This window comes from Danio rerio, chromosome 25 (assembly GCF_049306965.1).
Source record: "Danio rerio strain Tuebingen ecotype United States chromosome 25, GRCz12tu, whole genome shotgun sequence".
Lineage (NCBI taxonomy): Eukaryota > Metazoa > Chordata > Actinopteri > Cypriniformes > Danionidae > Danio > Danio rerio.
The window spans coordinates 37,197,319-37,222,500 of record NC_133200.1 but is presented as its reverse complement, the minus strand read 5'-3'; the positions used below and the strand labels follow the sequence as shown (position 1 = coordinate 37,222,500).

Sequence of the window (25,182 nt, the reverse complement as noted above, 5' to 3'; positions counted from 1 at the left end):
ACCACTCAAGCGGATAAGTAACTTTTTTTAATTAGATTGAGGTCTTATTATTATCATCATATATTATATTATTATATATTGTATTATAATTATTGTGAAGATTTTTGTTATTATGATTTTTCAGTGCTTTATTATATTTATGCTGTCTGTAATTACGTTTTTTGGCCGTGAGAGCTGGTGTTTCCAGCTGCTTGCACTCTCAACAGTTGCACTTTTTTTCATTATTTATTTATTTATTCGCTCTTTTTATTCATTATTTTGCCGCAGCTCCGCTCTTCTTATTTATGGTCTCGCAGCCCCATGAGCAAAATGCAGCCTGCAGGGTAATGATGATGTCACTATCATTCCGGCCACACAAGCGTAACAGCGCCATTGTGCTCCAGTGGTCAGCACGTTGCGTTACGACGTCGTCGATCCGTGTTCGACCCTCACCTGAGTAAATTATTTATTTATTTTTTTTTTTTTTATTGTTTAGACATATAAAACTGTAAGGTTGTTGAACATTTGAAGTTCTAAAGCAGCTGTTTTCTTTAAAAAGACGTGATCGTGTCATTAGAAACTGAATTGGAAATGACCTTAGTTTAATATAGTCAGTCGTGAACTGAGGTGGGCCGGTCTAATGCTTGAAACTCCAGGGCTGAAAAGGAGTTTGAAGAATGTTGGAAAGCCTCAGCCATTGACTTCAATACAGTTTATTTTCCTATTATGGATCTCGATGCCTACCAACATTCTTCAAACTATCTTATGTTTTTTTTTCTGTGTGAACGATCCCTTTAATACTCTCTTATTTCTCATGACATTGTGTGTTCTTGCTTAAATCTTTGGTTGTTAATATTGCAGACACACACACACACACACACACACACACACACTGCATATTAAAGAAGTTAGTTTGCAGAATGTTGAAAGCAGCCATCAGTTGACTTTAATGCAATTTATTTTCCTGCTATGGATGTCAATGTCTGCCAATATTCTTCAAACTATCTTCTTTTGTGATTTTTTTTTTTTTTTTTTTTGAGTAGACTATCCCTTTAATACTCTCTTATTTCTCATCATGACATTGTGTATTCCTGCTTAAATATTTTATTGTTAATCTTACACACACACACACACACACACACACACACACACACACACACACAGTTTTAAGGTCTTTATCTGCTCTTGTTTCTCCTCCAGGAGGAGCGTCTTCTCAGGAAATGGTGGCTCTGCTCGTCCAGGCTGGACTTTTCGACACATCGCTGACTCTTTGCCAGACCTTTAATCTTCCGCTGACTCCAGTGTTTGAGGGACTGACCTTCAAGTGAGTTTCAGTATAACTCATTTCTCTCCGAGAGCTGCACTAATGCAAACTCCATCGCAATCTCTTAATTATAAACGATGTTGATTTGCATACACCTATTATACCTTTAACAGCTGTACATTTAAATCGGTTTGAAACGTCTTCAGCCTTTATTCTTTCAACCAATAAAATCATTTCTGTGTTGCGTACAATCAAATAGTCACAGAAGTGTCTGGATGAGCTTTTTTCTGTATTTGTATGCAAAGCACATTGTTTTAACAGAGATTGATTGATTATTTTTATTGATTTTAAACCCAACCTAACAAACACCTAGCATACTGCCTATTATAAATATTGACAGTGACAAAAATGAAAATATTACGCACATAAAAGAATAACCGCTCAGATTTAAAGGCTTGTGTTTATGGTAAAAATTACCAGCATTGTTTGATAGCAAGTCTAAGAGAGGTTGTAGTAACTACATTATGCCAGCTGGAGGCGACAAGCTACAAAGGGAGCTTTCACATTAGCACTTTTGGTTCACACCCGGGTTCGTTTGACGTCAGAGTACGGTATGTTTAGCTAGTGTGAACGTGTCTTCTGAACTCGGGTGCGCACCCATAAACCGTACCCGAGTCCGCCTGAAAGAGGTGGTCTGGGGTACGTTTCATGCGAACTCTGGTACGGTTCACTTCTGATGTGAATGCAATCGTACCAAATAACGGAAGTGAACCGCCAACTGTACAACAAACTATCGTTTTCATAACTTGTGTTTTTTTTGTTTGTGTGTGTGTGTGTGTGTGCGTGCGCCACGTATTGTACCTTGGTGGCAATCGGAACTGAGCCAGGGCAAACACAGGCCCTGTTTACACTAATGCGTTTTCGTTTTAAAATGCATACGTTTTGCTACGGTTAAGCCATCCGTCCACACTATGCCAGAGTTTTTGAGCGGCAAAAGAGGAGCATTTTGGAAATGCTGGAGAGGCCGTTTTCATTCTGAAACGCTGCTGCTCCGTCTCAGTGTGGATGGGGGAAAACGGAGACATCAGAAAACTGAGGTTGAGATTCGCTAGCTGATTGGGGCTTTTGTGTCATTGCGTATTCTTCTCTTATTCGTCAAGCCCCTATCACATGACTATAACACATGGCTTTAACGCTACGGGAAGACAGCAGACCAGCCTTCACTGTAAACAACAACATGGACACAGAAATGGGAGCGTTGTTTGCACTATTGTCTGTTTTAGGCGCCATTCTGCAGTTATTCATTTGTTACGTTTAGTAACAACTCGACCTCGTCGTCTGTCCACAAAAATACCTCTCTTGCTTTCTTTGCCATCGCGTTAAATGTTCAACCGGCGTTTATTGACTAACAATAACCAAATGCAGAGGGAGATGCATGCTTTCTGTTTATACTAGAACGAGCATGCCCAGAGTGCGCGAATGGTCACGTGATATATGTTTTTGGTGGCGTAGCGTGGACGGAGATATGTTCAGAAACGCTAGTGTGGACGCGGATCATTTTTGATCTAAAATGCCATATTATAAACATTCAGAACACTGTGTGATGTTCTGAATGTTTATATGTTTGCGGCAGATGGACGCGAGTCGCTTTCTGTATGTCCTGAACCAAAAGCTTCAGTAAAAGCAGAATGACCGCGATGTGCGGACGTCTTTCCATTTCGCCACTTGCTTTCATGACCGTCACCTAGCAACAGCTGTAAACAAAACAGCAGCTCGACGACGCAAGCGTACCGGCGTGCAAAAGGAAAAAAGACAGTGTGAACACAAACTAATGGAGAAGGTGGCAAGGGGGGGGCAATCGAACTTGGGTACGCTCCAGGCAATTGAGCCAAGTGTGAAAGCACCCTAAAACTTATTTTTAATACTGAATTATTCCTTATAGATTATTTCAAACATGCTAATTCCTCTAGTAGTCATTGATTTTAAATCATTAATTCAAAATTACATCACTATATATTTGATATATATATATATATTTATATATTATCTTTGGAGTTTTGATGACATTTTTTTTTTATGCCGATATTTCATGACTTTCCATGAAGATACATAAGATAATTATTAAAATGTCTTTTATTATATTAAATATGATGTTTCTTATGTAAATAATTTATGACATGCCTGCAAACGTGGTTGCGGTAACACAATGACCTCTTCTTTTTTTATGATTTTTCATTAAATAAGTTATAGTTAAGTAAGTTATATTATATTTTTGCGTGTTTTTGTGATTCAGGCTCACAGTTTTAAACCAATCACGATCCTCGGTTTGTGCCGGATAGGGCAGCTCTGGTCTGTGTAGACGTCTGAGTTGTTCCTCTCTGTGTGTTCAGGTGCATTAAACTGCAGTATAAAGGAGACCAGGATCAGACGGAGGTGTGGAACTGGCTCGCTGCTAATCAGCTGCCGACCGTCATCACTACTAAAGAGACCAGGTTTGACAAAACACCTCAATCCTCACCTACAGCACAGTCCAAATGCAGTCTTTGGGGATGCAAACATTTATTTTGTGCGCAAATAGTTATAATTCATGATCTAGAAACTGTGTTTACGTTTTTCTTTTGGACTGGCCTTGATGGAATGAACAGAAGAAATTAGATTTTCACAAGAGGGCGGAGCCTCAAGGCCACGCCTACTTTCTAAACCATTGACTAGAAAGTAGGAGCTTAATGTGTTTATCAGTCAGAGAACTTTCCAGAACTTCAGAAATTAATTATATTTGTATTTATTCTTTTTTGTTGTGTTAAATTTTGCTATTTTGTTTAGATTTTTAATTTTATATATTTTTTTTGTCGTCTTGATTTAAATTTTTTATTTAGTTTTGTTATTTACATTTTTAATATTTTGTCATTTTTTTTATATTATTTTTTATATCTTTATAGTTTAATAATTTTTTTTATTTTATTTATTCTGATTTTAATATTTTTTTATTTATTGTTTTTTATTTATATATTTATTATTTTTATTTACTTGGTTCTTTATTGATTTATTATTTGATTTAGATTTTTTTTTGTGATTTATTATGTTTTTTATTTATTTTTGATACTTTATTTTTTGATTCGTATTTTAGTTTTTGTTATTTTGTTGGGATTTATTATTTGTTTTATTTATTTTGTTGGACTTAATTATTTTGTTATTAATTTATTTAAATTGTATTTATTTATTTATTTTTGATTTATTTTTGGTTTTAGATTTTTTACATTTATTTTTTATTTAGTTTTTTTAATTATTTTTATTGATTATTTTTTATTTATTTATTTAATTACATTTTTGTATTGTTGATTTTGATTAATTTTTTTATTTATGGATTAATTGTTTTATTTAAAGTAATAATAAAAATAATAATAATGATGATTTTGTTATTTAGTTTGATTTGGTTCAAGGATGATATACTGTGTTTATTCTTTTGATTTAGCTTGAAGTATACTACGGCCCTTTACTCTGAATCTCTCCACACAGTGCGACGGATGAAGCGTGGCGGCTTCTAGCGCATTATTTGGAGAAATTTCCGTCTCACAACGCTCCGCATCATCGCTGCGTCATCAACAAACTGCTGTCACACGGTGTGCCGGCGCCTGATTGGCTAATCAACGCCTACAAGGCGAGTTCACTTTTTTTCTTTTTCTAGCATTGTATCCAGTAAACAGATGGAGAAAGCCATGTATTACTGCTTAAATCTCTGTTGCTTTTGTCAGCATACAAACTCAATTTCCACTCTTATTCATATATATATATATATATATATATATATATATATATATATATATATATATATATATATATATATATATATATATATATATATATATATATATATATATATATATATTGTGTGTGTGTTCCAGGAGGTTGATGCCGCAGCGCTGCTGCGCCTCTATCTGAACTATGATCTTCTGGAAGCCGCAGCGGAGCTCGTGCTGGAGTTTGTGGATGCTCTGCTTGGAAAAGGACATCAGTATTTTGGTATAGAGGTATGGAGATCACGTTGTGTTTGTGCAGCTTAATTTAGGCAAACTGACAACGCGACATTTTAGCATCATTTGAATGAGTTTTCTTTTGATTTTTGTGTTTTCCATTTTACAGAAGTTTTATTTTGTGCTTAAGCATAAGAGCTTGTTTCTGACATTAAACTAATTAACTTTTCATCTCCTTTACCTGCAGTCCTGAGTTTCTGTCCAGTGGATCTTTTCAAAATTGCAAATGTCTGTCTTAGAATTCTGAACTATTAACATCTTATTTTCTTCCAGAATTGTGAGTAGAAAGAAAGAAAGAAAGAAAGAAAGAAAGAAAGAAAGAAAGAAAGAAAAAGAAAGAGAGCCGCTTTCATTTATAGTATTATAAGTTCAAAATAAAAGGGAATTACAAGAAGTAAACTTCTTTAACTATAATTGATCTCAGAATTGCAATTAAGCTGAGAATTGTGATTAATTTCTGAGGAAAAATTACTTGCTGAAAAGTCAACAGTGAGGAATTCAGATTGTAAAAAACTGAATTGATAAAAAAAAATAGTGTGAAATGAAGTGGTGATTTTTAAGAAGTGGGTTAAATAAATTAAGAGTTAAAACAAAAGAAAGAAAAGAAAGAAAATAAAACAATACTTACAAACATAGACATTTAAGTTATTTTCAAGTAACTTTTTAGATCTTGGTGAACTCAATATTGCTTTAATAACTTTAAAGGAAAACTGGAAACTTCTCAATGTTTTTCTGAGATGTGTGAGACCTGTTGTGTGTTTGTTGTTGTGTTTGTGCAGCGGCCGCTCTCGGCTACAGCGGCTCTGGTGTGGCTGCCGTACACATCCATCGATCAGCTCTTGAGAAACCTGAGCGAAAGTCAGATCAACGAGAAGGTGAACTCTTCACTTACAGCACACTCAACACCAGATAATAATGTGATTTACTGCTACATATTACACTGTATAGTTTTGAGCGGGGGAAAAAGTCGATGCTCTAACAAAGGAAAGCCTCGTCTTGTAGTAAAGGAGCTGTGAAGATGCACTCAAATTTACAGGTTAAGTCATTATTAATTGTGTTCGCTTGTGCAGCTTGACATAAAAAAAGCCTTTTTTTAATTTGATGCAAATGTTTTAGAGACTAAATTGATTGTTAAGCTTGGATCAAAATTGAATCTTGGAAAACTGTTGGATAAATGTGATGTTTCCTTTATTTAAAGAGACAGTCGCTGCACTTGCATGTCTGAGAGCTGTTTTAAAGATGGCCTCAAAGGGACTTTGTTTACAGTGGTTGATTTTGAAACTGGACATGAGTGGATTATTGACTCCTCTCTTCTGTCTACAGATGTACAGGAGTCTGCAGGATAAACTGGCCGAATATCACAGACTGGTGGACCAGAGCAGCAGACACAGACTCATGGCCCGCTGAACGTGCGTTTAGGATCAGTAATGCAGAAGTTTTGTTGTGTGCTGTGGTGTTTTTGGGTCGTTTCATGCTGCAGTACAGTCTCTGATTAAACCGCAGTTGTGTGTTTTTTATAAAGGCACTGTTCAAAACATCTTAAACTTTGTATGTTGTGCTCTTTACTTGAGTAATTTAACTAAGTCATGAAATAAAACTGTTTTGTTTAATAGAAAAGAGGCTGACTTCTGTTATCTGGTAAAGACGAACGTCTTGTTTAGTTGTGTTACTGAAATATGCACAGCTAAAAAAAGATGTTGGTCAATCATTAAAGGCTCAGGAAACACCTAACGACATTTTTTTCGAGATGTTGACAGTCATACGTGTCTCACGCTGCTATAAACACTATTAGGACGCATATATATTTAACTAACAATGTAAAATTGGTTGGTTTTGCGCTATTTCGAGTAAATTCGTTCTTCCGGTTTAAAAAGAAAGTTTTAAGCTGCGTCACGGCGTTCAGATCCTTGTGTAAATTCCAGCGTGTAGACTGGATGTCTGTACCGGCAAGTACATCGGGACGTCATTTTCATCATTAATTCATAAGAAAGACTTGATTCAGGGCGCTCTATTGGGAATGAGTTGCAACTTCATTCATGATAGCTTCGAAGACTCCTTAGTCGAATTGTTCGGAGTGCCGCATTGAAGGTTTTGTTTCCATTTCCCTGCGACGAGAGCACAGCTTGTGTTTGGACCAGGGCCGACGCGTCCATAGAGGCGACCTAGGGCGGCAGAATAGAGAGGGCGGCGTCCGCAACACCTCCCTCAACACCCGCATCCTCGGTTATGTCCGCAACACCTCCCTCAGCCCCCGCCGCTTCAGTTATATTCGCGCCTAGGGGGGCAGAATAGAGTGGATGCCGTCCGCAACACCTCCCTCAACACCCGCGCCCTCATTTATGCCCCCCCCCCCCCCCCCCCACCCGGCTTGATCGTCCTTTGCCTAGAGCAACATGTTCAGCTTGCTCCGGCCCTGGTGTGCACCCACATTTGTGGATTATAGTGGTCTGCTAACACGCGACAGAATCTGATATCTCTGTATTTAGCTCCTTCTCCCACTCCTTCCTAGTTTTGTCAGTGTCTGAATAAACCTTATCTAATAATAAGTTATAGAAAAAATGAGACGGTACCTTTTTCTAATGGGTTGTGTTTTGTTATATTCTCAAGTGTCTGGTGTATGGTTAGAAAATTTTTCCTAGTAAAATCCCTTATTTGTAAATATATGAAAAACTCGGAGGATTGACGATCATATTTTTATGTAATGTTTTTTTGACTAACTCATTCTAGTACCACGTGGCGCAGTGGGTAGCGCTGTCGCCTCAAAGCAAGAAGTTTGCTGGTTTGAGTCCCGACATTTCTGTGTGGAGTTTGCATGTTCTCCCCAATTCCTCCGGGTGCTTCTGTTTCCCCCACAGTCCAAACACATGCGCGCTATAGGTGAATTGAATAAGAGTGTAAGGGTGTGTCCCAGTGATGGGTTGCAGCTGGATGAGCATTCACTGCATAAAACATTCTGGATAAGTTGGCGGTTCATTCCGCTGTGGTGACCCCTGAGGGACTAAAATGAAATCAGAATGATTGAATGAATGATTCTAGAAGCAAAATCCAACATTAAATTTGTGTATTTACTTTTGTGCTGATAAAAACTAATTAATATTATGATTAACATATATATTATAATATTATGATTATTATGAAAACATAATTAATATTATGATTATAATCATTGTAAGAATCAATTTATTAACTTAATAAATCTCCGCCCAAAAAATAATGTGAATTTAAGTGGTAAAAAAAAAAATACTTAAGATTGCAAATGTCAAAATATTAATTTTTAGGTCTCACCCAAAAGTATTTACTTTTAGTCAATAATTTAACAAAAAGTTTTTAATATTTCCTTTAAAAAAAAAAAGTTGTGAGACATTCAAAGCAGCTGGAATTAGTTTCATTAGTTTGTACCTTTTGTAATTATAAGCGTTTCCCTAATTAGCCCAGTCTTTTCTAATGAAAACTGCATTTTCATGACCAGAAGAAATGATTGCTAGCTGGTATAAAGTCAAGATATTAGTTTTAAGTCATCCCCGAAAAGATTTATCCTCCTTTTGCTTATTAGCATTATATATTATAATAATTACTTTTTTATTCCTGCAAGCAGAAACACTCCTTTCATGACAATATTTCAACATGTATTTTACTTACCTAGAGTTTTTTTTGAACATCTGCATTCACAAGTGTTCATTGTCATATGCAAACAAGTAAATTCATACTTTGCTGAATGCCAAGTAGGCTTGATATATTAAAAAAAACAATAATTTAAAAAATGGCCGATTGGAAAGTAAAAAAGATAAAAAGAAATATAAATTATAAATAAGAAAGTACGAATCTGTGTATAATATATACATTGACAACTTATGCCAGCGTTTATAATTGCTTAAATAACGTGCCTGCATGTGAAGCGACATGCCCTTGTTTCTGGTCCGTCGAGAAGGTTCTGGAGCGCCTGTGTTTATATAAGAGCGAGAGCGCGCACGGCATTCATTCACAGAGAAACCAGGAGACACGGACAGCACACCGGCTTTTACTCCGCTCTCAGTCCAGTAAGTAATATCAAAGCTTAATTACACTTAAACACACATGTGTGGCTTCAGTTAAAACAATATTTGCGATTATTTACAATTGTACCGGAGAGTTTTGAATAGCGTGTGAAATGGTCGTTTTCTCTTAAAGGGACAGTTCACCCAAAACAGAAACTCATTTACTCACTTTTTACTTTTACCAGACATGTTTGTCTTTCTACCTTTAAACAGAAAAGACGATAGTTTGAAGAAAGCTGGTAAACCTGTAACCGTTGACTTCCATGGTCTGTGTTTTTCCTATAATGGAAGTCGATGGTTACAGGTGTGCAGTCTCCTGTAAGATGACTTCTCTTGTGAAAAAAGGAAACTCATAACCGTTTATAACCGCTTGAGCGAGAGTAAATAACTTTCCCTTTAAGTCAATCTTACTTTCTTTACTCTTACTTTAGCTGTTGTATTACTAACATGATAGCTTTAAACACGTGTGCACTGTACTTGCTGTTAATGGATATGTTGTGATTCTGTCCACACAGTTCAGTTGCTTGAGATGGTTCGGGAAACCGGCTACTATGATCAGCTCGGCGTGAAGCCCGATGCTTCACTGGATGAAATCAAGAAGGCGTATCGGAAACTGGCTCTGAAATATCACCCGGATAAAAACCCCAATGAAGGCGAGAAAGTAAGTGGAGGAGCTGCCGAGTCTCTCAAGCTGACCGGGGATCAGGTTTCAGCTCGCCTGGTGAATGACAGTGACAGAAATGAGAGGAACTTTCTGGAGTTGTCCTTCACTGCTGAGCTATAAGGGGTGTAGGAAGCATACGAGCAACTCCAGCGTTATGGATGTGACATTTACAGTAAAAAAAAAACCTAAAACATTCACAGAAAGTTTGTTAACATTAAATTGAAACATCTTCCTTAAATTATGGGATCAGAAAAGTATATATATATATATATATATATATATATATATATATATATATATATATATATATATATATATATGTATATATATATATATATTTATTTATTTATTTATTTTAAGGAGGAAAATAGTCATGCGTTATGGATGTGACCAAAAGAAGTTAGCAAGTTAACGGTATACAACATGCTTTGTAGAAATTCATTGAATTAAAGAAATAAATGTAGCTGGAACCAGCTTTCTTTAGAAAGTGTGTGGACCGTAAAGTGCTGAATGATCAAATAAACAAATCTTCATTGATTCCTGTCAATTTCGTTTACAAAAGTGACTACATTTGGGAGAAGATTGTAAGCAAACGTAGAAAAACTACCCAACAAAAAAAATAGATCCTTAAATCAGATTGTATATATATTTTTTAATTCATTTGATTTGTTGTGAGTAACATTAATGATTTCCATTCTCCAGTTCAAACTCATATCGCAAGCCTACGACGTCCTGTCGGATGCCAAAAAGCGTGAGCTGTACGACCAGGGCGGCGAACAAGCCATCAAAGAGGGAGGAATGGCGGGAGGAGATTCGCCCATGGACATCTTCAACATGTTCTTCGGTGGCGGAGGACGAATGCAGAGAGAAAGGAAAGGTCAGACGCACAATAATTCACACAAAAATTAATCTGAGAAAGTCTGTAAGATGTCTCAGCAACCAAATGTAATCTGGCTTTTTGTTGAAGGTCCCATGAAATTAAAACGTAGTTTAGATGTTACTATCAGTATTGCTAGTTTTTTAGGACAATCCATAAGCTACTGTGCTTTAAAGCAGTGGCAAAATTCATGTTTAGAAAGTATAATACTAATATAAACATCCAAGGCTTTCAGTTTGTCATTTGTTTCACATCAGTCCATACTGAAGTTACTCTTTAAATCTTGACCAATCAAAGGCTCTCTAGCATCTGATATGCCCCGCCCCCTTCAAGATGCTTCACATTTGCTTTTCATTTGATGTACTTGATCTTAACCACCGGCACTGGCAGAGCGCTGATAAAACAAAACGCTATTGGCTGTTCTTTTAAAGGGGAGGAGCTAATCTGTTTTATCCTCTTATGTTTTTTTTTTAAATTGAGATTATGTCAAACATCCAATAGAAAATGCACATTTCAAAGCACTTCACAGGTCTTTTAAACAAAACATTTTAGCGGCTGTAGATATACATAGTTCACACACACTGCAGAGTATTCCTCCTTCAGTTTGTTGGTCGCTTACATGATTTTCTGTCATTCAGGAAAGAATTTGGTTCACCAGCTCGGGGTGACGCTGGAGGAGCTCTACAACGGCTCCACCAGGAAACTTGCTCTTCAGAAGAACGTGATCTGTCAGAAATGCGACGGTGAGTGAACCCCTGATGGACCAATTGTTATAATTAGGTGTGCAATAATGATGGAAAATATAAATTAATATTCTACTGACTAAATATAAACAATATTTAGCTATACATGTAGGTCTGTTGCGTTTAGGTTTTGTAGAGATTTTGGAAGAGTAATCGATAATCATTACATTTTCATTCATTCTCTTTTCGGCTTAGTCTCTTTATTAATCTGGGGTCGCCACAGCGGAATGAACCGCTAACTTATCCAGCATATGTTTTGCCGATGCCCTTCCAGCTGCAACCCAGCTCTGGGAAACATCTATACACACTCATTCACACACATACACTACGGACAACTTAGTCTACCCAATTCACCTGTACCGCATGTGTTTGGACTGTGGGGGAAACCGGAGCACACAGAGGAAACCCACGCGAGCGCGGGGAGATATCACATTTACATAAACAATAATTCTCACACTGACAATATTATTATTGTTGAAGATCGAGTGTTGCTTTATTAATTTAAGATGTCCATGATTTCAGGTTATGGAGGCAAGAAAGGCACGGTAGAGAAATGCTCCAGCTGTAAAGGCAGCGGCGTTCAGGTGCGGGTTCAACAAATCGGGCCTGGGATGATCCAGCAGACCCAGAGCATGTGCTCCGACTGCAGCGGACAGGGAGAGAGATTCAGCGCTAAAGACAGATGCAAAACCTGCAACGGACGCAAAGTCGAGCGCAAGAAGAAGATCCTGGAGGTGCACATTGATAAAGGTGCGTCAAGTTAGCTTGAAAAGTTCAGGGCTCGATTGCGCAAAAATCCTGTGAAATCAGAGTTAACAGTGTTTATTTTGCTAGCACACATTCTGTAGGCGAACAATTAGTCTGTGCAAGTTAAACCAATGAACAACAATGTTCAATCGAAGTTGATCTTTTGCCGGGTTGTTTGGAGTGGTGCTCCTTCTCTGATGTCAGTTTGATGACTTCAGCCATGATATTCTTAGCCACGCCCCTCTTACTGTTCCGCTTGTTGAGTGGTGACGTGTTGGTGACGTATGTAATACTGTTTCCGGGTCCAAGCCGCCACTCATTTGAGTGGAGAAATCATTTGTTTATGATCACTTTTTATTCATATCACACATTAAAGTTAATTTTAGATAAAGTCATAGTGTACACAACAATCTCTGGGCTTGCTGCATAACAAATACCAAAATTTTGACAATTTATAAAAAATTGAATCACTTTCAGGCCATCGGATATTAGGCATGGACATATATACTGCGATCGTGATTTTCGAAATTATTAAATCGCTTTGAATTATTAGCTCCTCTTTGAATGTTTTGTCCTTTTTAAATATTTCCCAAATGATGTTCACAGTAAGTCTGATATTTTTTTCTTCTGGAGAAAGTCTCATTTGTTTTATTTCGGCTAGAATAAAAGCAGTTTTTAATATTTTAAAAACCATTTTAAGGCTAAAATTATTAGCCCCCTTCAGAAGAAACCAAGGTTATACAATAGCCCCTTTCTCACAGTGAGACCGGTAAATATCCAGAAAATTTCCGGAACGACTTTACCGGTAAATTCAAAACAGCGCTGTTCACACAGACGACGACGTTCTGGAATCTTTCCAGAAAAGACCGTTCAGACATCCTTTCCAAAATGGCGGTAAATTCTGACATCATCCAGAAATGAGCTCTAAACAGCTGCGCTTTTATTGTAAACATTTGACTACATTTCAAACTCTGTATTGTGAACAACTTTAATGAAAACAAATAGAGAAACACTTTTGCATGTCGAGATGTACATAATGTGTGTGTGTGTGTGCTGGCGCTCACTGGCTGCTTCACGTGCAAGCACGACGCGTCACGCAACTGAAGGAAGCAGAGCTCGAAGGTAAACAAAACAACTTATCATAAGCATCTTATCGATATTTTTGTACACAGTTGTCGTTAAGAAGGAAGATAGAAATGTTATCTGACTAACATTTAGCAGCTAAATGTGTCTGGACAAATATTCAAAGGCTTTTATCTTCATAAATGGCATGGATGTTTTCTCTTTCCGGAAAATACCCTGAACGAATTTACCTTTATTTTCAAAAAGGGCCTGTTCACACATACAGACCTTTCCAGAAAATTGCCGGTAATTTTCCAGAAAGGTGTGTATGTGTTAAAAGGGCTAATAACTTGCCTAAAACTCCCTAACTTTACCCTAATTAACCTAGTAAGCCTTTAAATGTCACATTAAGCTGAATACTAGTGTCTTAAAAAATATCTAGTCATATATAATGAACTGTCATCATGGCAAAGATAAAAGAAATCAGATAGAATGAAGTTTTTTTATTTTTTTACACATTTGTAAGCATAAAAGTTGTACTATTAAAGAGAAATTGGGGGAAAATATACAGGGGTGTTGGAAAATAATCCATGACGGCCAATAATTCTGACTTCAACTTTATATCTGGAGTGAGTTTTTTCAGTAGTGTCCTGATCATGCTGTCGATCGCAGGTATGAAGGACGGTCAGAAAATCACATTTAACGGAGAAGGAGATCAGGAACCGGGACTGGAGCCCGGAGACGTCACAATCATCCTGGACCTGAAAGAGCATCCCGTTTTCCAGAGGAAAGACAACAATCTGCTGATGAAGATGAAGATCCGGCTGGTGGAGGCGCTCTGCGGCTTCAAGAAGACCATCAGCACGCTGGACAACAGATCGCTGCTCATACACTCTCCTCCAGGTCAGCTTTTTTTTTTTTTTTTTTTTTTTCCATCCACCAATCCTTTAATCTAAATGGAGTAAAATCCTCAAACAGCCAATAAAAAAATACAAAACTAAATGTTAATGAAGTGACAGAGAAAAACTGTACAGTACGATTTTGATTTTTGATTTTTTTTCTTTATATTTCAAAAATACTTATTAATAATCAAAAAGGCATCATTGCTTTGGGGGGAGGGGGGGTTGCTGTGTATAGTCTACCTTTTTCTGTTTTTAAGTGCAAATGCATTTATACAGTTGTATTGCAGTTAAATGTATTTATACTGTTGCTCTTCAGTGTTTTTGCTTTCAGCAGTGAGATTTACATTACACTAGTGTCGTTAAAAAAAATAAAAAATAAATAAATGTTTATATATATATATATATATATATATATATATATCAGTAGTATTACTACTAGAAAATTTTAATCTGAAAATCTACTGGAAAATTGTAATCTGACAATATTACTAACTACTTCATGTAAAAAGTAATCAGATTACTAATAACTTCACTTTGAAGTTACTTTTATAGCATATAAAATATACCAATAAAAATACAAAATAAACTGCAGCTCTTTTAGTAATTTAATATTCACGGAGAAACATTACAGTGTGTTGATCACAACAGCTTGACGTGTTCAAAAGCAGCTATGCGCCTCTTCACATTCAGAAGATACAAACTATTTCAATTTAGCCAGTTTAGGCTGAGTTAGACCGTGTTTTTGAGCGCCGGTATCCTCCTTGGTGACGGGTATTGACGTAAAATGTTTTCTGTTGAAGTGCTTGAACAAGTTGCTAGTCGAGTTGAAAGCAGCTGAAAAGTCTTTAGATGGAATATCACAGCTATATTTTTGTTTTTACGCTCAATCAAATCAAGGAAATGTCTGTATTTCCACTTAAAGAAGCAATCGCACTCGACAGAAACCATTTCTGCTTGCGTTCTCTCGCAATTTAAAAGCACATGCTTATTAACTGAGATTGCAGCAAAAAAAGAGATTTAAAAGAAGCATTTTTTTTTCTTCCAAAATCTATATTTGTAACTTAAGTAACACAATTCGCTGACTTTAGTTACTGTGATCAGATTACACAAATTTAAAATGTAATTCATTAAACTACTGAGTTCCCCAAAAATGCCTTACACCCAACTCTGGAATCGATACAGGCATTTTTTCCCTTCCAGTATCGAATATTGATATTTCTCTTGGTATCGTATGGAAGTTAGAAATTCCAGTATCATGACAAACTGCATTATTTTCAACTAAACTAAACTTCTGACAACTGTTTTAATTTACAAGAATTTCATCTACAGGTACAGTTGAAGTCAGAATTATTAGCCCCCCTTTGAACTTTCACAAAATAAAAAATATATATTTTTTTAACTTCTCAAATGATGCAAAAAAAAAAAGCAAGGAAATGTTCACAGTATGTCTGAAAATATTTTTTCTTCTGGATAAAGTGTTGTTTGTTTTATTTCGGCTAAAATAAAAGCAGTTTTGGATTTTTTAAAAACCATTTTAAGGTCAGTATTATTAGCCCCTTTATTAGCCCTGTAGTCTACAGAACAAACCATCGTTATACAATAACTTGCCTAATTACCCTAACCTGCCTAGTTAACCTAATTCACCTACTTAAGCCTTTAAAAGTCAATTTAGGCTGTATAGAAGTGTCTTGAAAAACATCTAGTCAATATTATTTACTGTCATCATGGCAAAGATAAAATAAATCAGTTATTAGAGATGAGTTATTAAAACTATTATGATTAGAAATGTGTTGACAGAATCTTTTCTCTGTTAAACAGAAATTGGGTAAAAAAAATAAACAAGGGGGCTAATAATTCTGACTTGAACTGTATATTGAGCTACTTTGACACAAAAAAATAAAGATGTAGATTAAAAACAAATTTGTTTATCAATGTTGTTGTTTCATTTAGAAAATAAATGCATATTTTGTTCGTATAATAACATTTTTATAACTGTAACTGCCTGTTTTGTTTTAGGTCAGGTGATTAAGCCCAATGACTTGAAGTGTGTTCATAATGAGGGAATGCCTGTGTACAGAGAGCCCTTTGAGAAAGGCCTTCTCATCATACGCTTTGAGGTAGGTTATTTTAAAAAAAGAGAGAAAGAAAGAAAAGTTTTACAGTGAGAAATTAATGTTATAACTTAAAGCACCAAAAAAACAACATATATTTTTACATAAATTTATAAATATGTGCGTATGAATATACATTTTTTTTCAGTGAAAAAACAAAAATGTGTTTTTTTGTTATATTTTATTTTTATATGACTTGAATATTTTAAATACTTCTTTGCATCTTCCAGAACCAAAAATAGAATTGCTTGCTGTAAAAATGAATATAATAATAATAAAAAAGTAATGGTCGTATTACCTGCGTATTTGACCTGTTGATTAAAACTTACAAAGTATTATCTATGTATAAAGTGCGTCCCTAATCCTACCCAAAGCTATTACTTAATCCTTAATGACATGTACAAAAACATGTTTAGATTAGATTCAACTTTCTTTTCTGTATACATGTAGCTACAAGGCAACGAAATGCCATTGAACATTAATGCAATTGTCTATTAAAAACAATATGTGATTGTTTTGATTAATACGCAGCTATGTAGAGCTAAAACTTTTAATAGCATGAATTTTACAAACCGTGAGCCTGCATTAGTTTGAAAGTAAACACTAACTAATTGAGCTCTTCATGTAAAGACATTAAAATATGAATGTTAACATTAACAAAGATTAAGTAATTCTTAACAGACGCGATGTTCATTATTATCCAGAGTGGAATACTCGATTCTGATTGGTCAATCGAGTCTCATTTACCGTCATGGAATACGTTCAAATCCTTACATATGTAGCTGCTCGTCTGTCAAACCGCGTTTTTTTTTTTTTTTTTACTATTTAGGGCTGTCTTGATTAGAAGGAATGAATAATAGTAGCATAGGTCAGTGTACTTTATCCAGTCAGTTTCGTTTCAGTCAGCTTTGTGATTGGGCGCCATCTTGTGACTGAATAGTAGGCTAGTTGTTGTTTCTGTCAGCTTTGCGTTTTTGGCGCCTTCTTGTGAGTGAATAACGTGTATTTTTTTTATTTTTTTGCGTTTAATAATGAAGTATTACGGCTCAGAACAATGCAAAATCCAAGTTTTCGTTTAGTTTCAAGTATCCATAAGCCAGATAAACTACATCCTGGCAAAATAAAGCACTTCAGTCTTATACAACATCTGCTCCGCTTTACATTAGGCTGTGATGACAACCTCCTGGATGTACTTAATCTTAAATTAACTAATTTATGTAACGTGTTAAACACCCCTTCAAAATATCCTAATGACATGCAGAAACAGCATAATATGTGATTATTCTGATGACTTTGTGTTGATTTCTGCTGTTCAGATTGAGTTTCCGGATGATCACTGGCTGCCGGAGCACATGCTGCCGGATCTGGAGCGTCTGCTGCCGGTACGAGAGCACATCATGCTGACCGATGACATGGAGGAGGTGGATCTCTGCCAAGTGGACTTCGAGAGTCAGCAGAGACGAAACCATAGCGCTGAAGCCTACCATGAAGATGATGAGGAAGAGCGCCGGCAGACTGGAGTCCAGTGCCAGACGCAATGAAAAAAAAAACAAACAAACACACACACACATTGGAGAAATCTCAGATCAACATCAGTTTGTCTTCATCCAGGAATAAGACTCTCCTGCAGGAAACGGACCATACTCATGCCACTGCTGGAAATCTTCACGTTCTTTTTACCGTTTACGTGGAACTGTCACACGTGTGTATTATAAGGACAGTCCTGGTGTTCCTATATGTTTATGAATGTCTTTCTTCTGCTGAACACAAAGAAGATCTCTTGGTCGTAGGAATGTTGCATACTCTTGTAAGTCAGTGCTTGTATTCTTCAGTATATCCTCCCTCAAACAGGTTTGGATCGACAGGAATAAGATCTAAATTTCTGCTGAACTAACACGGTTTAAAAACATGTACTTCTGAATGTAAATTTAGCTGTGTGTATGTTTGTGTTGGCTTTCTGTGTGTAGCTTGTACGAGAGTGAAGGTTGCACTGGAGAACATGTATTTGTAGATTTTCTAAAGATTTGCCATTCATGTTCATTTTTTTTCCTTTAATGTTAAATTAAATAAAACATTTTATTGTGTCATCTTTTTTTGTTTATACAGTTAAAGGTGTGTGTGTTTTTTTTCAGTATGTATGCATGTTTGTTTATACATGTAAATGTGTGTGTATGTATGTTTATGTATATCTGTGTGTGTGTATCTATATGTATAAGCATGTGTGTTTGTATATTTATGCGTGTAAGACTGTGTGTATGTATGTATATATGTGTGTGTATGTATGCATGCATTTATATTTCTGTGTATGTATGTATGTATGCGTGTATGTATGTATGTATGAATGAACGTATGTGTATGTATGTATTTGTGTGTGTGTGTGTGTGTGTGTGTGTGTGTGTATGTATGTATTAGTGTATGAATGTATGTATGCATGTGTGTATGTATGAATATATGTATGTATGCGTGTATGAATATATGTATGTATGAATGAACGTATGTGTATGTATTTATGTGTGTGTGTGTGTGTATGTGTATATGTATGTGTGTATGTGTATTTATGCGTGTATGAATGTATGCATGTATGTATGAATTAATGTATGTATGCATGCATGTGTGTATGTATGCACGTATGAATGTATGTATGTATGAATGAACGTATGTATGTATGCGTGTATGAATGTATGTATGCATGTATGTTTGTATGTATGAATGTATGCATGTATGTATGAATTAACGTATGTATGTATGTATGCATGCATGTGTGTATGAATGTATGTATGTATGAATGAACGTATGTATGTGTGTATGTATTTATGTGTGTGTGTGTGTATGTATGCGTGTATGAATGTATGTATGTATGTGTGTATGTATGTATGTATGCATGTGTGTATGTATGCGTGTATGAATGTATGTATGCGTGTATGAATATATGTATGTGTGTATGTATGTATCTATGTTTGTATGCATGTGTGTATTTATGCGTGTATGAATGTATGTATGTATGCATGTGGGTATGAATGGATGTGTGTATGTATGCGCGTATGAACGTGTGTATGTATTTATGTATATGTGTGTATTTATGCATGCATGAATGTATGTATGTATGTATGTATGTACGTACGTATGCGTGTATGAATATGTATGAATGTATGTATGCGTGTATGAATATATGTATGTATGAATGAACGTATGTATGTATGCGCATATGAATGTATTCATGTATGTATGTATGCATGAATGTATATATGTGTATGTATGCGTGTATGAATATATACATGTATGAATGAACGTATGTGTGTATGTATGTATTTATGTATGTGTGTGTATGTATGTATTTATGCATGCGTGTATGAATGGATGCGTGTATATATGCGAGTATGAATGTATGTATTTATTTATGTATATATGTGTGTGTATGAATGTATGTGTATGTATGCATGTATGAATGTATGCATGTATGTATGTATGCGTGTATGAATATATGTATGTATGCGTGTATGAATATATGTATTTATTAATGAACGTATGTGTGTATGTATGTATGTGTATATGTATTTATGTATGTATGCATATGTGTATGTATGCGTGTATGAATATATGTATTTATGAATGAACGTATGTGTGTATGTATGTATGCATGTGTGCATGTATGTATGCGTGTATGTATGCGTGTATGAATGTATGTATGCGTGTATGAATGTATGTATGCGTGTATGAATATATGTATGTTGTTTGTATGTATGTATTTTTGTATGCATGTGTGTATTTATGAGTGTATTTATGTATGTATGTATGCATGAATGCATGTATGAATTAACGTATGTGTGTATGTATGTATGTGTATATGTATGTATGTATGCATGTGTGTATGTATGCGTGTATGAATATATGTATGTATGAATGTATGTATGTATGCGTGTATGAATATATGTATTTATGAATGAACGTATGTGTGTATGTATGTATGTGTATATGTATGTATGTATGCATGTGTGCATGTATGCATGAATGTATGTATGTATGTATAAGTGTATGTATGCGTGTATGAATGTATGTATGTGTGTATGAATGTATGTATGCGTGTATGAATATATATATGTTGTTTGTATGTATGTATGTTTGTATGCATGTGTGTATTTATGAGTGTATGTATGTATGTATGAATGTATGTATGCGTGTATAAATATATGCATGTATGAATTAACGTGTGTGTATGTATGTATGTGTATATGTATGTATGTATGCGTGTATGAATGTATGTATGCATGTATGTATGTATGCGTGTATGTATGCATGTATGAATATATGTATGTATGTATGTATGTATGCACGTGTGTATGTATGCGCATATGAATGTATTTATGTATGTGTGTATGTATGCATGAATGTGTATGTGTGTATGTATGTATGTATGCATGTATGAATATATTTATGTATTTATGCGTTTATGAATATATACATGTATGAATGAACGTATGTGTGTATGTATGTATTTATGTATGTGTGTGTGAATGGATGTGTGTATATATGCGAGTATGAATGTATGTATTTATTTATGTATATGTGTGTGTGTATGTATGTATGAATGTATGTGTGTGTATGTATGTATGAATGTATGCATGTATGTATGCGTGTATGAATATATGTATGTATGTATGTATGCATGAATGTATGTATGCATGAATGTATGTATGTATGTATGTATGCGTATATGAATATATGTATTTATTAATGAACGTATGTGTGTATGTATGCATGTGTGTATGTATTTATGCATGAATGTATGTATGCGTGTATGAATGTATGCATGTATGAATGAACGTATGTGTGTATGTATGTATGTATGCATGTATGCATGTATGTGTGTATGAATATATGTATGCATGTATGCGTGTATGAATATATGTATTTCTGAATGAACGTATGTGTGTATGTATGTATGTGTATATGTATGTATGTATGCATGTGTGCATGTATGTATGTATGCATGTGTGTATGTATGTATGTATGCATGTGTGTATGTATGCGTGTATGAATATATGTATGTGTGTATATATGTATGTATGTATGTATGTTTGTATGCATGTGTGTATTTATGCGTGTATGAATGTATGTATGTATGTATGCATGAATGTATGTATGCATGGATGTGTGTATGAATCTATGTATGTATGTATATGTGCGTGTATGAATGTATGTATGTATGTATGAATGAACGTATGTGTGTATGTGTATATGTATGTATGCATGTGAGTATGTATGCGTGTATGAATGTATGTATGTATGAATGAACGTATGTGTGTATGTATGCACGTGTGTATGTATGCGCGTATGAATGTATTTATATGTATGTATGTATGCATGAATGGATGTGTGTATGTATGCGCGTATGAATGTGTGTATGTATTTATGTATATGTGTGTGTGTATGTATGCATGAATGTATGTATGCGTGTATGAATATATACATGTATGAATGAACGTAAGTGTGTATGTATTTATGTATGTGTGTATATACGCGAGTATGAATGTATGTATTTATTTATGTATATGTGTGTGTGTATGTATGAATGTATGTGTGTGTATGTATGTATGTATGTATGCGTGTATGAATATATGTATTTATAAATGAATGTATGTATGTATGTGTATATGTATGTATGTATGTATGCGTGTATGAATATATGTATGTATGAATGAACGTATGTGTGTATGTATGTATGTGTATATGTATGCATGTGTGTATGTATGCGTGTATGAATGTATGTATGTATGTATGCGTGTATGAATATATGTATGTGTGTATGTATGTATGTATGTATGCATGTATGTGTATATGTATGTATGCATGTGTGTATGAATGTATGTATGTATGTATGTATGCGTGTATGAATATATGTATGTGTGTATGTATGTATGTATGTATGTATGCATGTGTGTATTTATGCGTGTATGAATGTATGTATGTATGCATGTATGTGTATATACATGTGTATGAATATATGTATGTATGAATGAACGTATGTGTGTATGTATGTATGTGTATATGTATGTATGTATGTATGTATGCGTGTATGAATATATGTATGTATGAATGAACGTATGTATTTATTTATGTATATGTGTGTGTGTATGTATGTATGAATGTATGTGTGTGTATGTATGTATGAATGTATGCATGTATGTATGCGTGTATGAATATATGTATGTATGCGTGTATGAATATATGTATGTATGCTTGTATGAATATATGCATGTATGAATGTACGTATGTGTGTATGTATTTATGTATATGTGTGTATGTATGTATGTATATGAATGGATGTGTGTATATATGCGCGTATGAATGTGTGTATGTATTTATGTATATGTTTGTGTGTGTATGTATGCATGAATGTATGTATGTATGCGTGTATGAATATATGTATGTATGTGTGTATAAATGTATGTATGCGTGTATGAATATATGCATGTATGCATGCATGTATGAATATTTGTATGTATGAATGTATGTATTTATGTATGTGTGTATGAATATATGCATGTATGAATTTATGTATGCGTGTTTATGTATGTATGTGTATATGTATGTATGTATGCATGCATGTGTGTATCATTGTATATGTGTGTATATATGTATGAATGTATGTGTATGTATGTATGTATGCGCATATGAATGTATTTATGTATGTGTGTATGTATGCATGAATGTATATGTGTGTATGTATGTATGCGTGTATGAATATATGTATGAATGTATGTATGCGTGTATGAATATATACATATATGAATGAACGTATGTGTGTATGTATTTATGTATGTGTGTGTGTATGTATGTATGTATGCATGTGTGTATGAATGGATGTGTGTATATATGCGAGTATGAATGTATGTATTTATTTATGTATATGTGTGTGTGTATGTATGTATGAATGTATGTGTGTGTATGTATGTATGAATGTATGCATGTATGTATGCGTGTATGAATATATGTATGTATGCATGTATGAATATTTGTATGTATGAATGTATGTATGTATTTATGTATATGTGTGTGTATGTATACATGATTGTATGTGTGTGTATGTATGTATGCATGTATGAATATATGTATGAATGTATGTATGCGTGTATGAATATATGTATGAATGTATGTATGCATGTATGAATGTATGCATTTATGTATGCATGAATGTATATGTGTGTATGAATGTATGTATGCGTGTATGAATATATGTATGAATGTATGTATGCATGTATGAATGTATGCATTTATGTATGCATGAATGTATATGTGTGTATGTATGTATGTATGTATGTATGCATGTATGAATATATTTATGTATGTATGCGTGTATGAATATATACATGTATGAATGAACGTATGTGTGTATGTATGTATTTATGTATGTGTGTGTGTGTGTGTGTTTATGTATGTATGTATGCATGTGTGTATGAATGGATGTGTGTATATATGCGAGTATGAATGTATGTATTTATTTATGTATATGTGTGTGTGTATGTATGTATGTATGCGTGTATGAATATATGTATGAATGTATGCATGTATGTATGAATTAACGTATGTATGTATGTATGCATGCATGTGTGTATGAATGTATGTATGTATGAATGAACGTATGTATGTGTGTATGCATGTGTGTATTTATGCATGCATGAATGAACGTATGTGTGTATGTATGTATGTATGCGTGTATGAATATATGAATGAACGTATGTGTATGTATGTATGTATTTATGTGTGTGTGTGTGTATGTATGCGTGTATGAATGTATGTATGTATGTGTGTATGTATGTATGCATGTGTGTATGTATGCGTGTATGAATGTATGTATGCGTGTATGAATATATGTATGTGTGTATGTATGTATCTATGTTTGTATGCATGTGTGTATTTATGCGTGTATGAATGTATGTATGTATGCATGTGGGTATGAATGGATGTGTGTATGTATGCGCGTATGAACGTGTGTATGTATTTATGTATATGTGTGTATTTATGCATGCATGAATGTATGTATGTATGTATGTATGTACGTACGTATGCGTGTATGAATATATGTATGAATGTATGTATGCGTGTATGAATATATGCGTGTATGAATTTATTTATGTGTGTGTGTATGTATGCATGTATGTATGTGTATATGTGTGTATATATGTATGAATGTATGTGTATGTATGCGTGTATGAATATATGTATGTATGAATGAACGTATGTATGTATGCACGTGTGTATGTATGCGCATATGAATGTATTCATGTATGTATGTATGCATGAATGTATATATGTGTATGTATGAGTGTATGAATATATACATGTATGAATGAACGTATGTGTGTATGTATGTATTTATGTATGTGTGTGTATGTATGTATTTATGCATGCGTGTATGAATGGATGCGTGTATATATGCGAGTATGAATGTATGTATTTATTTATGTATATATGTGTGTGTATGAATGTATGTGTATGTATGCATGTATGAATGTATGCATGTATGTATGTATGCGTGTATGAATATATGTATGTATGCGTGTATGAATATATGTATTTATTAATGAACGTATGTGTGTATGTATGTATGTGTATATGTATGTATGCATGTTTGTATGTATGTATGTATGTATGTATGAATGTATGCATGTATGAATGAACGTATGTGTGTATGTATGCGTGTATGAATGTATGTATGTATGCGTGTATGAATATATGTATTTATGAATGAACGTATGTGTGTATGTATG

The 25,182-nt window shown here is 34.6% G+C and overlaps 2 protein-coding genes and 1 long non-coding RNA gene across 6 annotated transcripts in view; 2 read left to right on the top strand and 1 right to left on the bottom strand.

The window, feature by feature from the left end:
* nup160 (nucleoporin 160) overlaps nt 1–6,891 on the top strand; it is a 40,939-nt gene extending 34,048 nt beyond the window's left edge. For all 3 annotated transcript variants that reach the window (XR_012399797.1, NM_001423844.1, XM_068217338.1), the window contains exons 30-35: nt 1,180–1,303; nt 3,634–3,735; nt 4,760–4,901; nt 5,146–5,271; nt 6,054–6,149; nt 6,598–6,891. Coding sequence is in view for 2 of the 3 variants with exons in the window: in NM_001423844.1 (NP_001410773.1) it covers nt 1,180–1,303; nt 3,634–3,735; nt 4,760–4,901; nt 5,146–5,271; nt 6,054–6,149; nt 6,598–6,681 (674 nt within the window). In the remaining variant the exon portion in view is untranslated. The remainder of the gene's footprint in view (nt 1–1,179; nt 1,304–3,633; nt 3,736–4,759; nt 4,902–5,145; nt 5,272–6,053; nt 6,150–6,597) is intronic.
* A 2,364-nt stretch (nt 6,892–9,255) lies between these two features.
* On the top strand, nt 9,256–18,519 carry dnaja (DnaJ heat shock protein family (Hsp40) member A). 2 transcript variants are annotated; one of them, XM_068217564.2, is made up of 9 exons: nt 9,256–9,311; nt 9,522–9,688; nt 9,824–9,969; nt 10,675–10,849; nt 11,488–11,592; nt 12,115–12,342; nt 14,074–14,304; nt 16,320–16,420; nt 17,731–18,519. In XM_068217564.2, the coding sequence occupies exons 3-9, from the start codon at nt 9,838–9,840 to the stop codon at nt 17,953–17,955; spliced, it is 1,197 nt and encodes a 398-aa protein (XP_068073665.1). In that variant the 5' UTR covers nt 9,256–9,311; nt 9,522–9,688; nt 9,824–9,837; the 3' UTR covers nt 17,956–18,519. The 2 variants fall into 2 exon arrangements, with proteins under 2 accessions (XP_068073665.1, XP_002666797.3); XM_002666751.8 differs by lacking the exon at nt 9,522–9,688.
* On the bottom strand, nt 10,605–11,604 carry LOC137489375 (uncharacterized). Its single transcript, XR_011008802.2, has 2 exons — nt 11,469–11,604; nt 10,605–10,811 (listed from the first exon to the last, which is right to left on the bottom strand). It is a non-coding gene; the product is annotated as an uncharacterized lncRNA (long non-coding RNA).
* Nucleotides 18,520–25,182: the final 6,663 nt, after the last annotated feature.